We start from the raw sequence: 17,139 nt of genomic DNA, 5'->3' as shown, positions 1-17,139 counted from the left end.
ACCGGACAGCGCTTGCATCTGTTGTGTAGAGTGTTGCTATGAGTTGGACCTGATTCAACAGCACTAAACACCCACAACAGGGTAACCAAGAAAGCATATGGTGACCAAGAGGCTTCAGGAGCCTTTGGTTGCAAATGGAAAGGCCTATGGTTCGAACCTACCAGCCACTCTGAGGGGAAAAGACTTGGTGATCCGCCACTGAAGATTACAGCCTAGGAAATCCACCGGGGGCAATTCTACTCTGCCATATAAAATCAAGGCAGTGACATGTAATACCAATAACTGTGCCTCTAGCAAACTCAAACTCACTGCTATTGAGTCAATTCTAATTCATAGTGATTCTATAAGACAGAGTAGATTTGTTTTTGTGGGTTTTTAAAGCTGGAAATCTTTATAGGAGTAGAAAGTTTCATCTTTCTCTCTCAGAGAGGTAAGTGGTTTTGAACTGCTGACCTTGATGTTAGTAACCCAAAACATATCCCACTAAGCCACTAGGGCTCCTAAGAATCTATATACCAAACCAAAAATAGACTGCTGTCTAACAGATTCTGACTCCTAGCAACCCTACAGGACAGTCGAACTTCCCCATCGGGTTTCCAAGGCTGTAATGGTCATGAAGGCCGACTGCCAGATCTTTCACCCTGGGAGCCATTGTTGGGTTCCAATTGCCAACTTCTAACTGCTGAGCCAAGTCCTTTAATGAGTGCACTATCAGGGCTCTGGAGCCTTATCCATGGTCCCCAAATACGGAAGAGTGAAGGGAAGTAAAAGGCCAGCCACTTACCATTTGTGTAAGTTTTATAACGCACCAAACTGTTGAGTCTCAGGACGCTAGTGAGTCACTCTCATTATGAAGATTCCTACGTTGCAGGCAGTGAGGCTCAGAAAGTGGACATGACTGGTCCCACATCACTCAGCCTTGGAGAAATTGCAACACACATCCAAATAGCATGTTCTTCCCTTCCCGGTTTGCAAAAACAAGCCAATTTGGATTGGATTATCAGTTTGCATTGGTTTTTCACATGAGTGTGCTGATGCGCTTTTGCTCTCCAGGGTACTGGCAATGTTGAAAGCCTGGGCTTTAAGTGCCCACCTGCCAAAGGCGGCGGCGGTGGGGGGAGTGTTTGCTGGTATCACCCTGTTTCGGAAGTACTCAGTCTACACTCTTCTCTCAAGATAGAAACTGTATAATGCAATGCGTAAGAGTACAGACTCTTGAGTCCTATCACTAGCGTTGTCACGAGATAATGAAAGACTGAGGCAAGTTATTTTACTTCTCTTGAGCCTCATTTTCCTATCCTATGCAACGGGGATGACAATCACATCTGTTTTGTAGGATTGCTGTGAATATTGACCAGTGGCAATCGAGTCGACTGTGGCTTGTGCGACCCCACGTGTGTGGAAAGTGGAATTATGTTCCCAACGTTTCCAATGACCGTGCTTTGGGAAGCAGACCACCACAACTTTCTTCTGTGTTACTTCTGGGACAGACTTAAGCTGCCAACCTTTGGGTTAACAACTAAGCCCACAGATCGTTTGCACCACCAGGGCCAGTTGTGGACATTAAATGCATTTACTTATAGAAAATACGTCAAGCGTAGCTAGTTCTAACCACCCGTTCACAACTGCTCTGTAAACCCAACTATCACCTGCTGGTGAGAACCTATGACGGATGGTAAGTGTACATGTCATTATGTTAAGGAAACCTTGCTCCACCTTTGGAGAGTAGGGTCGGTAGGCTCCTTTTAGACACAGAGGCTTAAAGCCTTCTTTAAATTGACCTGTAATACAAACTGCTGTTGTGTGATGTCCTGGAATATTCAGGCTCAAAACCCAAGCCCAATCCAGTGCTGTCTAGTCAGTTCCAAGACTGGGCTTTCTACTCCCAGTAAGCAGTTAGTCTCAGAAACCCACAGAGGGTCTCTGTAAGTCAGCATTGACTTGATGGTAGCGAGTTTTCTGCATCTTTACAGAAGCAGACAGCCTCATCTTGCCCCTGTATAGTGGCTGGTGGGTTTGAACCACTGACCTTTCAGTTAACAGCCCAATTCTTACACTGTGCCATCCAGGGTCCTTTTAAGACTCCAGGTCCTAATTTTTACTTTCATCTCATTTATCTCAGAGATGGAGGCCAGGAAAAGGACAAGTAACTCATTCTCTTAAGAGCTCACAAAAGAGCAAAAACCAATGGAGTCTTGGTCACTCTGTTTCCTCTGCCCAAAGCTCATGGGGTGATCTTTATAGTATTGGCTCCAAGCCCGGTCTTCTGATACCTAGCGGCCCTGGGGACTAGGCAGCTTTCCTGAGGTGCTTCCACCTTTCTTGTTTGCTCCCCTTCCCAGGGGATCAGCCGAAGCGATACTGCGGGGCGAACTAATCTATGTCTCATGATCTATGTCTCATGGGGAGTAGGGCGAAGAAATGAAACTACAAGCACTAGGTTAATACAGGAAAAAAAGCCCTTAACCTAACGAGTTGGCAGCTACGCAGAGCCAGCTCCAAGCTCCCAAAAGTTCCCAAGCCGGGCCTCGTCACCCAACTCCGCCTCGGCCCCGCCCCTTCTCGTCCGCCCCGCCCCTACCGCCCTTTGCCTCGCCGCTCCGGCCCCAGGCCCCGCCCAGGCCCCGCCCTTTCCACCCGGCGAGGGCCTCAGCCATTGGTCCTGGACCGCAGAGCGCTTGCGCTTTTATTAAGGTGTCTTGACACTGCCTGGCTGTAGAGGGAAAAGGAGAGTGCGTCTCGTATTTTCTGCGGAGTCCGATACAGAAGCGTTTCGTGCTGGCCTCTAGTTGGTCAGATATATCTTTTGGTTCTGATGACGCGGAGTCCTGATTCTTGATATAGTTTACCAGGCGATCTCAGGGCAGTCCGGCTCCTGACTCGGGGTCCTTGGCTGAGCCTTCCGGCGACAACCGGGGAGGCGGGGTCCTTTCCTGGGGCCGTCGCGCAGGCAGCGGTGGTGGAACCCTGGACGCCGGGCATCATGTATTACAAGTTCAGTGGCTTCACTCAGAAGTTGGCGGGAGCAGGGGCTTTTGACGCTTATAACCCTCAGGTACGGGTTGCGCTGCGCCCGCTCGTACCGGAGAGTTGGCGACATTAGCCCTCCGCCGCAGGAAGTCGCGGAGCTGGAGCCGGGCAAGCTCCTGTCAGCGCGCGGTGCAGTTCTCGCTTTAGCCCGGCGCCTGTCCACACGGGCTGGCTGCGCGCGCCGAGGCTCCTGTTGCTAGAGAGGTTCCCCCGATGGGGCTGGTTCAGCGCGGAAGTTGGGGCCGACCGAGAACAAGGGTCAAGGTGACCCTCGGAGTCTGTCCAAGCAGGTGGCTCCTGGGGCCAGCGGGAGCAGATTGTGACCCGACGGGGCCACACTTCTGGCCCATCCCTCTTTTCTAGGAAGTTCCATTTATCGCCCTCCCGGACACCCGTAGCCATCCGGGTGCTACAAGCCCCAAAGGCAACCTCAGCTGAGCGTGAGACTGAGGGCGGGGTGACGGCCCGGAGGGAAGCCGTAGGGTCAGCGGCTGTGCGATCCCGAGGCAGGGGCTTAACGCGTTCCTCTAAATGTCCGAGGACACCTGGGGCTCTCCCTTGCAGGCGGTGAGATTAGTTTTCCAACTGAAATGGTTGAAGGTTATCCGAATTTGAGAGGTCAGAAAAGGACACTCCGATTCTATTAGTTGGAGCTCAGCCATAGTAGCGCAGTGTAGACTTTATATCGTCCGAGACTTTGGGCTCACATCTGCCGGTGCTGACTTTGTTCAAAGTTACCCAATTTATCGTGACCTCAGGATCATCCAGTGCAGTTATAGTGCAGATTAAATGAGGCATGGGTTAAGTGACTAGCAGTCTCTGCCAGGCGTTTGGTCCTGGATAAGTGGTCATTATTCTCTGGAAGCTGAGTGTGAGGTGACATATTCCTCTCAACCTAATAGGCCTACTCCGGAAAAGGACATCATGGGTGGAGTGACAGTGACTGCAACTGTGGGTTCAAGCATAACAATTGTGAAAATGACACAGGACCAGACAGTGTTTACTTCTTTATTCCTAAGGTGGCTCTCTATGAGTTGAATCGACTCGAGGGCAGCAAACAACAAAAAGGAAAAAAAATTAAGATGCTATACCAAATGCTGGCATCTAAGGAATTAAATTGGCACAATAAGTGCATAACTAAAAGTTGAGTGCAGGTTCCCTTGAGATTCACTTGATACATGGCTTTCATGATTCTGAGACCCTTTGAATTGTGTGTCTCCTGAATATTTGAGCTTCTGACTCAGGATTTCTCGAGATCTCTATCAATTGTAACTTCAGGAGTGATTGTGGCAGGTTTCCTCCAAAACTTTGGTAATTAAGGGTGCTTCCAACTTCTTCCTTGGAAACATTATCATGGTGTAAACACAGATGTTTGTAACTGTAACACAAATAACTTACACTGAATAGCTTAATGTGGAAAAGCTAGTTCGGTAGCAGTAGCACAGGTGGTGGGGGATAGCAACTTTGTAAACAGCAGAACAAGACACTTTCTTAGTCCTGCACCATCTCACAATTATTTTGGAGCCTATTGTTGCAGCCGTGGATGTCAACCCATCTCCTTGAGGGTCTTCCTCGTTTTCTCTGACCTACTTCACCAAGTATGATTGCTGTCCTTTCCTGGGGACTAGTCTGTCCTTAAGGAGTCCTGGTGGTGTAGTAGTTACATGTTGGGTAGGTAACCAAAAGGGAAGCAGTTTGAAACTGCCAGCCACTCCACAGGAGAAAGATGAGGCTTTCTACTCCCATAAAGAATTACAGTCTCAGAAACCCACAGAGGCAGTTCTCTTCTGCCCTGAAGGGTCTGTCTTAAGTTGGAATTGACTTGCTGGCAATGAGTTTCTTTGTGGTCTCTCCTGATAAGATGTCCAAAGTACACAAGATGAAGTCTGACCATCCTTGGAGCATAATAAGGAGCATTCTAGCTGTACTTACGGTACTTTGGATATTCGTCAGTAACACCGTAATTCAAGTGCATTAAGTCTGCGGGCTTCTTTATTTCCTAGCTTCCTCATGCATATGAGGGAGTTGAAAATACCCTGACTTGGGGTGGGGGAGGAAATACTATGACGTGGATCAAGGGCGCCTGGGTCCTCAAAGTGACATTCTTGCTCTTTAATATTTTAAAGAGGTCTGCCACAAATTAGGCCAGTGTAATACACCGTTGGACTTTTTGATTACAGCTTACTGAGCATTGATGTGGATCCAAGTAAAATGAAATCCTTGACAACTTCAATCTCCACTCTGTCTATCATGATGTTGTCTACTGGTCCAGGTGTGAGGGCTTGGGCTTTCTTTACAGTAAATCGTAATAAGGGAAGGGTGCAGTCCTCGAACTTCACCATCTTTCCTGATTTTAAACCACCCAGTATTCCTCTTTTTAAAAGGCTGCCTCTCAGTCCATGTACAGGTCCCACATCAACATAATGAAGTTTTCTGGAATTCTCAGTCTTTACAATATTATCTATAGCTTACTGTGATCTATAGAGTAGAATGCCTTGGCATAGTCATTAAAACACAAGTAAACATCTTTCTGGTAGTCTCTGTTTTGTGCCAAGATCCAGCTGATATTAGCAATGAGATAGCCTTCATGTGCCACGATCTCTTCTGAATCCAGCTTCAATTTCTGGCAGCTCCCTGCTGACTTACTGCTGCAACGGTTTCTAACTTCAGCAACATTTTACTAGCATGTGTGATTAATCATATCATTAGATAATTTCCACAATCTGTTGGGTAACTTTTCTTTGGAATGGGCACACATGCAGATCTTTGAGTCAGGTGACCAGATAGCTATCTTCCAGATTACTTGAGATAGCTGACTCAGTGCTTCCCGTGCTTCAGCTTGTTGAAACAGTTCAGTTAGTATTCTGTCAATTCCTGGAACCTTGCTGTTTCACTAATGCCTTCAGTGTAGCTTGGACTTCTTTCAGCACCATTGGTTCTTTATCATATACTGTCTCTTTCAATGGGTGAATGGCAGCTGGTTCTTTCTGGTATAGTGACTCTATGCTTTCCATCTTCTTTTGATGCATCCTGCATCATTTAATGTGGGAGCAAATTGTCCTGAGATGACAATATGGAATTGTCAAGAAATACATGCTGACGTCTCTGGACGAAGAGATACTGGTGCTGGTTTTCTGAACACGTAGGACCGGGAGCAGAACGCTGTCCTGGGCTTCTGAGTAACAGGGAACATTTTGGGACAGCTTGAACCTCATTTCCTGCTCCAGGTAAGATAAGATCATCACCATATTCCAGTATGCTTGTGCGCATGCACCAGTTAATTTATGTACAATAAAGGAATGGGAAATGAAAGACTAGAGAAAACGATATTGTAATAATCAGGATGTGGTAGAACCAAATTGTGGTTTTCTTTTTTCCCCTTTTTAAATCATTTTATTGGGGGCTCCTCATGTCACAATCCATACAAACATCCATCGTGACAAGCACATTTGTACACTTGTTGCCATCATCATTCTCAAAATATTTTCTTTCTACTTGAGGCCTTGGTATCAGCTCCTCATTTTTCCCTTCCCTCCTCGCTCCACTCCCTCACAAACCCTTGATTATTTATAAATTATTATTTTTGTTATATCCTACACAGTCTGGCGTTTCCTTTCACTCATTTTTCTGTGGTCCATCCCCCAGGGTGGGGGTTATATGTAGATCCTTGTGATTGGTTCCCCCTTTCTACCCCACCTTCCTCTTACCCTCTTGGTCTCGCCACTCATTAGTCCTGAGGGGTTTATCTGTCCTGGATTCCCTGTATTTCCAGCTCTGCTCTGTACCAGTGTACATCCTCTGGTCTAGCCAGATTTGTAAGGTAGAATTGGGGCCATGATAGTGGAGGGAGGGGAGCATTAAAGAACTAGAGGAAAGTTGTATGTTTCATCGGTGCTACACTGCACCCTGACTGGCTCATCTCCTTCCTGAGACCCTTTTTTATAAGGGGGGGGGGAGAGATCCAGTTGTCTACAGATGGGCTTTGGGTCTCCACTCTGCACTCCCCCCTCATTCACAATGACAGGATTTTTTGTTCTTTGATGCCTGATCCCTGATCCCTTCGGCACCTCATGATCGCACAGGCTGGTGTGCTTCTTCCATGTCGGCTTTGTTGCTTCTGAGCTAGATGGCTGCTTGTTTACCTTAAACCTTTAAGACCTCAGACACTATCGTGGGCACCATCAGCTTTCTTCACCACATTTGCTTATTCACCCGCTTTGTTTTCAGCGATCATGTTGGGAAGGTGAGCATCATGGAATGCCAGTTTAATAGAACAAAGTGTTCTTGCCTTGAGGGAGTACTTGAGTGGAGGCCCAATGTCTATCTGCTACCTTAATACTAAACCTATAAATATATGCACACAGATCTATTTCCCCATCATCATGTATAAGTATATTTATATATTTATATGCCTGAATTTAGACCTCTATAAATGCCCTTTGCCTCCTAGTTCTTTCCTCTATTTCATTTTACTTTCTTGTCCCACTATCATGCTCAGCCTTCATTTGGGTTTCAGTAATTCCTCTCAGTTATATTGCCCTTGATCAAGCCTTACCAGACCTCTTACACCCTCCTCGCCACCGATTTTGGATTACTTGTTCCTTTGTCCCTAGGTTTATTAAAACCACTTCCTTTCCCCCACCTCCTCCTCTCCCATGTCCCCAGCCCCCCCCCCCCAACCATCGTTCTGTTGTTTTCTCCAGATTGTTTATCCTACCTATCTTATCTAGAGAGATCACTTTTTGTTAACCTATCTGTGTCCTGTGTCAAAAGTAAATTGAAACCAATAAGCACATGAACATATGCTCAATATCATTAGGTCATTAAATAGCCTTTGCTATTGAGTCGACTTTGAATTACAGCAACACTATGGGACTGAGTGGCACTCCCTGTAGAGCTTCTAAGGCGTAATCTTTTCAGAAGCCAGCTGTTCAGCGTTGGTGCTCAGAACATGACATTGAACCGCTAACCTTACTGTTAGCAATCAGGTGCTTAATCTCTTTTCCACCAGAGTTTCTCATTATAGTCGTTAGGGAAATAAAAGTACAGTGAAATACCACTTCACACAAACCAGATTACCTGTAATAAAAAAAGATAGATAATAATAAGTGTTGTTGAGGACATGGAGAATCTGGAATCCTGTTGCACTGCTGGGAATGTGAAATGATACCAACTCTTTGGAAAACAGTTTGGTGGTGTGTTAGTGTGGCTACTTTAGAGAAACAAATCCACATAAACTCATGTATAAGAGAGAGTTTTATATAAAGGTTAAGTGCACATCAAGAAAATATCCCAACCCAGTGCTACCCACGCCCACAAGTCCAACATTAACCCATATGGGCAATACCAATCCACAAAGTCCTCCTGCATCTCACAAAACAGATGCAATGATGCCGACTGCAGGAGGAAAGCCGAGTCAGTGAATATGTAAACATCTCAGCGCTGGCAGGGGTCTCCACACGGCTGGTCCAGCACCCAGGTCTGCATCGGGGTAGGTCCATGCGGCTTCTCCTCAGGGATGTCTTGCAGGAAGTCAGCCTTGGCAGCTGAAGCAGGGAACTGGCTAAGGCAGCTACACCCTGGTCCGACCATCACAAAGTAAGAGACTTGAGAACTAGGAAGGCGAGGCTCACTGAGTCATTTGTCCCTCTGCCCTCAATTAACCCCACACGTGTTTAATTGGCCAGGTTGGCACAATAAACTAACTACCTGAGGTAGTTTCTTAAAAAGTGAAGCAGCTTTCTGGGACCCAGACTTCCTCTGCTAGTTCCTGGGGTGGAACAAAATTCTAGGTAAAGGGAACGGAGAGATTGAAGAAGGGGGGGAGAGGCGGTGGGAATCCAAGGAGATAATTCTTGGCTGTGGGGAATTGAGGTGTAGAACAAGAAAGGACCTAGGATGGTGGGGTCTAATGTAAGAAATAAGTAGGAACTTACGAAGTGCTTGAAGGAGATCGTTACAATAAGAGTCTTGTCCCGAGTTTGAAATAGGCCATTCTTCTTTCCTGAGACGCAGTATGTAAGGTTTATGACTAAAGTACAGAGCACCCTGCCGGAAGGAGAGCAGGGAGAGAGCCGGTGGGGGACCTGTTATACGCTAAATAGTCCAGGGCCTTCTGAGTAGGAATGGAGAGGTAGACTGTTAGCAAGAATTTAAAATGGGGTTGGGATTCAATGACACTTGATTGATTTTTTTAGGTATGAACAGTTTTTAACTGTTCTCAATGTCAACGGTCTGCCATCAGTGCTCATTTACATGACTGGTTCGGAATTGTTCAATTCTACATTGTGGCTGATGCTGTGACCTTTCTTAACATATATTTGTAGGTTCAGCAAATATCTACGGAGTGATTTCTCTGTGCAAGGTGTTTTTCCAGGTCTTAGGATAGAGCAGTGATCAAAACCTTCCACAATCCTGCCCTCAGGTAGCTTCAGTTGTAGGAGGGTTTGTGGCCTAGGTGGGGTGGGGCTGTAAATCATGTGTTCAATAATGATTTTTAAAAAGGGTGAGAGCTGCAATAGGTGGTCAGGGACGGCCTCACTGAAGGAGGTAAGGGAGGCTGTGGCTATCTGGGAAGAGCATTCTAAGCTAAGGGAATTCGACTGGTGCCTGAGAGGTTCAAGAAGCTAGTCCAGAGGGAGGAGTGATGTAAGCAGATACAATCTGGCAGGCCCTTGAAAGCCATTGCAAGAACCTTGGCTTTTACTTGGTGAGTATGGAACTTTGGGAGTTTGAGCCAAGTAATGACGTCCTCTGTTCTGGATAGAATTGCCGTCCTAAGTGGTCTACAGCGAGGGCTGAAGGTGAGAGACCATTTATAAGGGCTTTTGAAAAAAATTCAAGTGCAAGATGATGGCTGGGAGCAGGTTTTGGATTGGTGGAGATAGGTGAGAAGTGGTCCAGTTTATTTTGGAAGTCAGAGCCCAAAGGATTTACAATGACTCCAAGGTTTTCCGCCTGAGCACACAAGGGCAGTGCTGTCATTTTTGAGAAGGGGACATCAGATCGTGGAGCTGGTGTTAGGTGCCATCCAATAGATTCTGACGCATAGCAGCCCTACCTACAACGGAACGAAAACTGCCCAGCCCTGTGCCAGCCTATGCGTGAGCCAATCAATGCAGCCATTCTGTGTCCGTCCATCTTGTTGAGGGCCTTCCTCTTTCTCTGCCCTCCACTTTACCCAGCAGGATGCCCTTCGCCAGGGCCTGGTCTCTCCTGACAACATGTCCAAAGTACATGAGATGAGGGCTCTCCAACCGTGCCTCTAAGGAGCATTCCTCTTCCAAGACAGACTTGCTAGTTCTTTGGCAGTCTGGCACTTTCAATACTCTTCGCCGGTACCGGAATTTCAGTACACCGATTCTTTAGTTCCCCCTAGTCAGTGTCCACCTTTTTCATGCATATGAGATGATGGGTCAGGTGCACCTTAGTCCTCAGAGTAAGAGTCCTTGCATTTCAACACTAAAGAGGTCTTGGGCAGGTGCAGCATCCAGTGCAGTGTGTCATTGGACCTCTTTACTGCTGCTTCAGTGAACACTGATCGAGGATCCGAGAAACCTGCAAACCACGACCGCCTCAATCTTTCTCTTTGTATTACGATACTGCGTACTGGTCCAGTTGTGAGGATTTGGGCCTTCTTTACATTGAGGTGAAGAGGCACAGGTGAAGAGGTCACTTTGGACATCTTTCCTGAAACATGAGAAACACAGACTGCCCTTAAATTGCTGAGCGGTTGAATGATGGGTAGGTGAAGTAGCTCACCACCAAATTCATCCCTTTTACCTTGGGGACGATTACAGCTAAATTATTGGTCTGGAGTATTAAAAATGCGTAAGCTTGAATGCCAGCTTCTGTACAGAATCTGTGCTGTCTTAATCCTTTGTAACAGGGGCTGATAACACCTCATTTGTAGGATTTCAAGGAGCAAAATTATGAAGATGTATATTATAAACGAAGGTGTAGGATTTTACAGACAATAAAGATGCATCTGGAAAAAGATGGGAAGATAAACAGTTCACAGTAACTGATGGGATAAGAGGATATGATTATGGCTAAGTTTTAAAATTCTACCTCCCATACTTTACAGCATTGTAAGTGGAAACATTTAAAGCTATTAAGGTGGTTGGTACTCCTCTCTTGAGATGATAGTGTTCAAAAACTTTGTAGTAGTTTTGAATTATTTGATGGGTGAATAAACACAAAGCAATTAGGTGTAATCCCTTCTAAGAATGCTCTCCCAGTCCTCCTGTCAAAACATGAATTTCATTCAGACCATTTTTGGACTGCTTGTTAGGAAGGGCTTTTAAATTCTACATTCAAGGGGAAGTAATCCTTAGAGAAAATACAATGAGCTCACGAAATGATGGAGGGTTTCTAAAGCGCTGCACTTCAGGAGATCGTTTTTTAGCTGTGCTGTCTCGGGAGTTTAAAAACAAGAACCAGCTGTCACCAAGCTGCTCCTGACTCACCGTGACCGCATGGTGACAGAGTAGAGCTGAGCCCTGCATGCAAGAAGGCCTGGTGGCCCAGTGGTTGAGGCTTCTGCGCGAACAGAGGTCAACACTGAGCCCGCCAGCCTGTTCAGATCTGTTCGTAAAGATCACAGCTCGGCCCCTGGGCCGGCAGATCTCCGTGGTCATCACGGTTCGGCCCCTGGGCCGGCAGATCTCCGTGGTCATCACAGGCAGTGGCTGTGAGTTGAAATAAGCTCAGCTCAGCAGCAGCAGTCAGTCAGCAGTTGAGCGAGTCATTTCCACCACTCAGGGACCTCACCTCTATTTAGGGCCTCTCTTTCCATCTCTAACTCCCGCTGAGCCCCAGACTCTGTTAAATAGCAAACGTAGGCCAACACCTGGCAGACTTAAAAAAAAAAAATTGTGTGGGGGTGGTTGTGGTGGCATAGTCAAAGTTGGGCCACACTGGATTTTCGGGGACTTGAATATCAAACCGTGGCTGCTGTCATCTTAGGCAGGTTACCTTCTGGGATTGAGTTTTCTCCTCTGGGGAATGGGGGTGGTTGTCAGGACTGACTGAGCTCCTGTGCATGCTATGCGCGGTAGCAGGCACACACCGGGGCGGCGAGGTAGACGGGGCCGCTGGGTGGTGCTCGCATGAAGGCAGGGGCGCTGGCGTGGGCGGCTAGTGGGGAGTGAGTGCTCAGGGAAGCATGTTGAATGAACCCACTAGTAGAAAGCCCGGTTGCCTCCATTTTGCTGGGAGGAAGCCAGTCTTCTTGACTACCTTCAGGTTGCCTACTGCCCCTGGTGTCTGCGTGATGTCACTGTGTGAGCCTTAGAATTGGTCTTGTCAACTATATGTCATTTTGGATTTCTTTGAAGAGATCAAGAACCGGAAGTCCAATGACGACATTCATTTGGGCAAGGCGTAGCTCTCTTCTTTTTAAAATGAACAGGCTGGACCTGAGCTCCGTTTCGCAACTTAAAAGCATTTTTCTCCCCTAGCTAGAATTTAAAACGCAAAGTGCTTTTGTTGATGTGTATGTAGCTCCTTGTCTTAATCAGCAGATAGTTGGGAGAACTGATTGTGCAGATGTAAGGAGGGTTGAGGCCTTCAACTACAAATTCAGAGTTGCCCTCAGGCGCTTTCCTGTCTGCTGTGCTGCCCTCCTCGCTCCTGGGCGCAAGAAGCTGCAGACCGCCCTGGTCATCCCGAGCACACACTGTCGGCCCCATCTGGGTTAGGCATGCATTTACTTCACGGAGCCCTGTCCAGGAACTGGGTGGTGGCCCCGCGGTTAAAGTGTGAGCCGTTTGAACCCCCTGGGAGCGAGAGGGGCAGTCTGCATCCGGGAAAGCTTACAGCCTGGAAAGCCTGCGGTCAGCCTCTTTTCCCCGGGCCTGTTAGGAATTGGAATCGATTGGAAGGAAGTGAGTTTGGGGGTTTGTTTTCCCGCCGTTTGGTGGTAGGTACTGCGGCTACTATTTATGCCCATCTTACAGATGAGAGAGCTGACGTCTCCTCATTTTTAATATGTGTTCTCCAAACATACGGGCTTACAAGTGCTAGCAAGTTGGTTACTTTATTCTAATTTTTTGTTTTGTTCTCATTTTTGAGTCCGTAAGCATGCGCTTTGAATCATTTCAGACTCTCCCACAGATGGAGTGCTATATTCCTGTGTGTCTGGGCGCGCCTGTGACGTCCCGCTGGGGAAGCCTCTGTGATAGCAGCTGACGGGAGAGGGCTGCACCGCTGGCTGAGGGCTGACAGTTCACAAGTGCTGGGCGGGGTGGGTAGTTGAAGACATGGTCGATAGCTGTGTCTCTGGAGGCCCAGGCTGGGCCCTTGTTGTGACTGTTCACCCCAACAGTCCTAATGGCAAGGACCTCTTGACAGACTTTGCTTTGGGAAGTGAGTTGGGATCCAGGGTGTTTTAGTCAATATTTGAGAACCACGAATGCGCACCCCTCTCGTGGGGTGGAATGGTGACTGCCGCTACCCGGACAGCCTGCTCTCAGAAAGGTGTGTTCAGAGGTGAGACAGGTTTCCACATGACTGTCTTCTTCCCCCTGCAGGGATTAAAGCCCATCATCGCCACCGAAGCGCCGCCTATCATATTTGCCACACCAACTAAGCTGACTGCTGACCCGGCCTATGATTACGCTGGGAAAAACAAAGTTCCTGAGCTGCAGAAGTTTTTCCAGGTGAGGGAAGAGACTCTGGAGAGAGGGGCCTTGCAAACCTTTTAAGCAATGGAGTCTGCGGCTCACCGTCCACTTTTTCCTCAACTAAAACTACTGAGTTTGGATGTACTCAGAGTGCCTTACATCAGGGGAGGGCGGGGAGTGTCCTCCTCATTCTGGAGGGTGCTGTTCCAGGAACATGTGTCTTCCTGCCCCGTGGGTGGGGGAGACGGCAGCACATAGAATGGCTCTGAGTAACTCACCAAACATGTCAGACTGGGAGATACATGCGGTGATGTTTGCAGTAAGTTTTCTTGATATTGAGCAATTGTAGCTTGATATTAAATTCATTCTTTGCTTGATATTAAAATTCAGTGAAGTGTTACTGGAACCAGAGGAGACCCTCTTGGGCTTGCAGATCAAGAGAGAGAAACCAGAACTGGGGTTTGAAATATTAAAGTTGAGGCTACTCCTCCCATAGTAGTTGGTTCTGGCTCAGGGTGGCCCTCTACAGAGGGCCCCCAAGACGAGTCCTGATGGAAACTGTCTCGCCTGCCTCCCTTGGAGAGGCTGCTGGAATGGAACCACTGGCTTATGGTTAGCAGCCCAGTGCTTAACCCGCTGCAGCACCAGAGCTCCACAGAGCCACGGGGCCTGGCTGGATCTCAGGCGCCAGGGAGGGAGCCGTGCGTGGGACTGCTCTTGCTGGCACTGGTGTACAGGGCCAGTGCACGGTGACTTTGTACTACGCTAAAGACTCCAGGGGACATTCGGGGACTTGAGATACGGGCAAAGATTGTAGAGACAAGTAAATTAATGAATTAAACATCTCACATAGTTCCCTTATGAAACAGGTTCATCAGCTTACTGGAGAGAAAGCGGTTGAATATAAAATGACCTAGCCCCTGGTCACTCAGCTGGTGTGCTGAGAGCCCACCGTAGCGGGTGATGCGGTGGGTCGGGCCCTGGGCCTGCCTGCTGTTCTTTGATCACTCCTTAGCCTTTCAGAGCCCACCCGGGCCCTGTTCCTAGTTTAGCAGCCTGGGGGAATTTCTTTAGAAACGTGGAGTGGGTTGCATGTCTGTTCCCTGGGGCTGCATTCGGGAGGGAAGTTGGACCTCCCTCCAGGCTATAGCTGTAACCATGAGGGCTGCACTCATTTCAGTTCGTGGGCTGATGGATTTGGGCTTTTTCCGCTGCCATATGGTGATGGATTAGTGGCAAAGTAAAGAAATTTGTTCTTTATTGGCCTGACGTTGTAAAATCTGTTCTTGGTCATACCAACCGTGTCCATGTTAATTCTTTCCTTTCAGAAATCTGACGGCGTGCCTGTCCACCTGAAGCGGGGCCTGCCTGACCAGATGCTGTACCGGACCACGATGGCGCTGACGCTGGGCGGGACCATCTACTGCCTCATCGCCCTCTACATGGCTTCCCAGCCCCGGAACAAATGAGCGCGCCTCTGGGACTGAGGGCTTTGGGGCATAAATCTCTTGAAGTTTTTTTTTTTTTTTTTCATTTTCAAAGCTTTGAATGGGCTACCTAATTTTTTTTGTAAGAAAAATGGAAAAATTGTGAAAATACTCTAGGCTTGATCATGAAGTGCATGCATATGGCCTGTCATGTACACAAACGAGTCTGGGCCCCGGTTTTCCCGGAGGTGCCAGCTGCTAGCCGCACTGCGTGTTCCAGAGTGAGGGATGGGTGCGGGAGCCTTTCTGGATTTGGGTGTGACCCAGGAAGGCAGAGGGGCCAAGCCCCGGTGCGTGGAATCGGCGTGGGCGTCCGCAGTCACCTAGGGGATGTTCCCGTCAGGCGGTACAATGTTAATGGAAGTTCTTTGCAGCCTGTTTCTGGGCTGTTTCTTTCAAAGGGTGGCGTGCCGCCCCTCAGCTCCTCCTGGAATCTCCTGTGTAAGTGTTCTGTATTTATCCCCCACGGCAACAGGGCACACCTGTTAGGGTTGCTCTTTAGACCCAGGTCTGTTTCATTAATGCAGCTGTGCCCCAAATTCTTTAACTTTAAAAAAGGCTTTAAATTGTCATTCTTTTGACTGGAATAAATACGTGAATGAAAATTCTCAAGTTTGAAGTTTTCCTAAATTAAATAACCTTTCAGAATAACTTCAGAACACTGGAGACCATTTACACCTGTGTCTAATTTTTTTTTTAATTAGGCACCAGATAAACTTTACAAAATGATTCCTCAAAATCAAGTAACCGGCGGCTAATGGCAGGCTGGTGATTACCAGCTGGCTCCTGAGGAGCACCCGCCGGGCCCTTGCCCTTGCGTGTGTTAGATTGGGGAAGGGAGCGCGAGCTCACCTTGGGCGCACGGAAGAATTACGACCAGTTGAGATGCAAACACCACAAAAGGAGTTTTAATTTTGGACTAGCTTGAGCTAGGGCCTTTTTTCCTCCACTGCCCTGCGCAGCGGGACCTTGCGTCTAGAAGGGAATCAGCCCCGAGTTCTTTGTTCCCTGGGCTTTTATGGGGCCAGGGACGGGGGGCAGTCCAGTGTTGCTGTTCTTTAAATTTATTGGAGAAAACTTCTGGCGCCAGCGTTGTCCAGTGGTGGTTGGTGAGTAGTTCCGCGCGCATTCTCTTGACTGGTCAATTGGGGGTGGTGGTCGCTGCTCCCTACTGGTCAGTTTGGGACAGGTGATGCCTTCTCTGACAGAATTACCTCAATGTCCAGGAATCTGAAATTAGAGCTTAAGCCTGCCTCAGACTTTGGTTTTATGCAGCCTGTCATGGTACTGGTGCTGGCAGTTGTAAACCAGGACCCCACACGTGAAGCACTGAGATGGTCATTTCCTGTGCCGTCATGGTCGCAGGCTTTGCCGAGGCAGGCTTTGCCGAGGCGGCCTTGTGGCGGGCGGACAAAGGTGGGGTTTTATGAGCCACCAAGTGGTGGCTGTGACCTGACACAGGACGGTTGACACGACTTCCTACTCTGGGTGATGGGCGGCACCCACCCCAGTGAAGCCACGCCCTTGGTGACCCCTTGCTGGCGGAGCTGGCTCACCTGCTGAGGCTGCAGTGGGCTCAGGTGTCACTCCCTCTGGAGGTGGAGTGGTTATCGGGCCATGTTACAAAGTTCTGTCAAGCCTGCTAATAAATGCCCAGGGCACAGACCACTCTGCTAAAAGCCTCCACCTGAGGGCAGTCAGCTCAGTCAAGTTCTGTAGATCAGCAAACCCAGCTCCCCGAATTAAGTGCCCAGAGGCGCCCCGCTACACGAGCCAGCTTTACTCGCTCTGGCTGTTTTTTGATCCCATCACGCTGTTCCTCGCTCTGGCTCTGCTGCTGCTGCTCTGAGACAGCTGTCATCTGGATCCCGGAGGCTCACTGCACAGGGGTCCTTGATCCAGAGGCCACACTTCACTCCTGGCTCTCGAGGTAAAAAGATCCCTCGACTCTTTCTGCTTCTTTCATTTTACACACAGCAGGATGGCATTCCAGGGAA

The 17,139-nt window shown here is 48.2% G+C and overlaps 1 protein-coding gene across 1 annotated transcript; it reads left to right on the top strand.

The window, feature by feature from the left end:
* Window positions 1–2,895: 2,895 nt before the first annotated feature.
* On the top strand, window positions 2,896–15,747 carry COX7A2L (cytochrome c oxidase subunit 7A2 like). Its single transcript, XM_075535195.1, has 3 exons — window positions 2,896–3,055; window positions 13,563–13,691; window positions 14,984–15,747. Exons 1-3 carry the CDS (start codon window positions 2,984–2,986, stop codon window positions 15,122–15,124), a joined length of 342 nt encoding a protein of 113 aa, XP_075391310.1. The 5' UTR covers window positions 2,896–2,983; the 3' UTR covers window positions 15,125–15,747.
* Window positions 15,748–17,139: the final 1,392 nt, after the last annotated feature.

Source organism: Tenrec ecaudatus, chromosome 17 (genome assembly GCF_050624435.1).
Source record: "Tenrec ecaudatus isolate mTenEca1 chromosome 17, mTenEca1.hap1, whole genome shotgun sequence".
Classification (NCBI taxonomy): domain Eukaryota; kingdom Metazoa; phylum Chordata; class Mammalia; order Afrosoricida; family Tenrecidae; genus Tenrec; species Tenrec ecaudatus.
The sequence above is the reverse complement of the archived record's forward strand: the minus strand, read 5'-3'. Positions and strand labels throughout refer to the sequence as shown.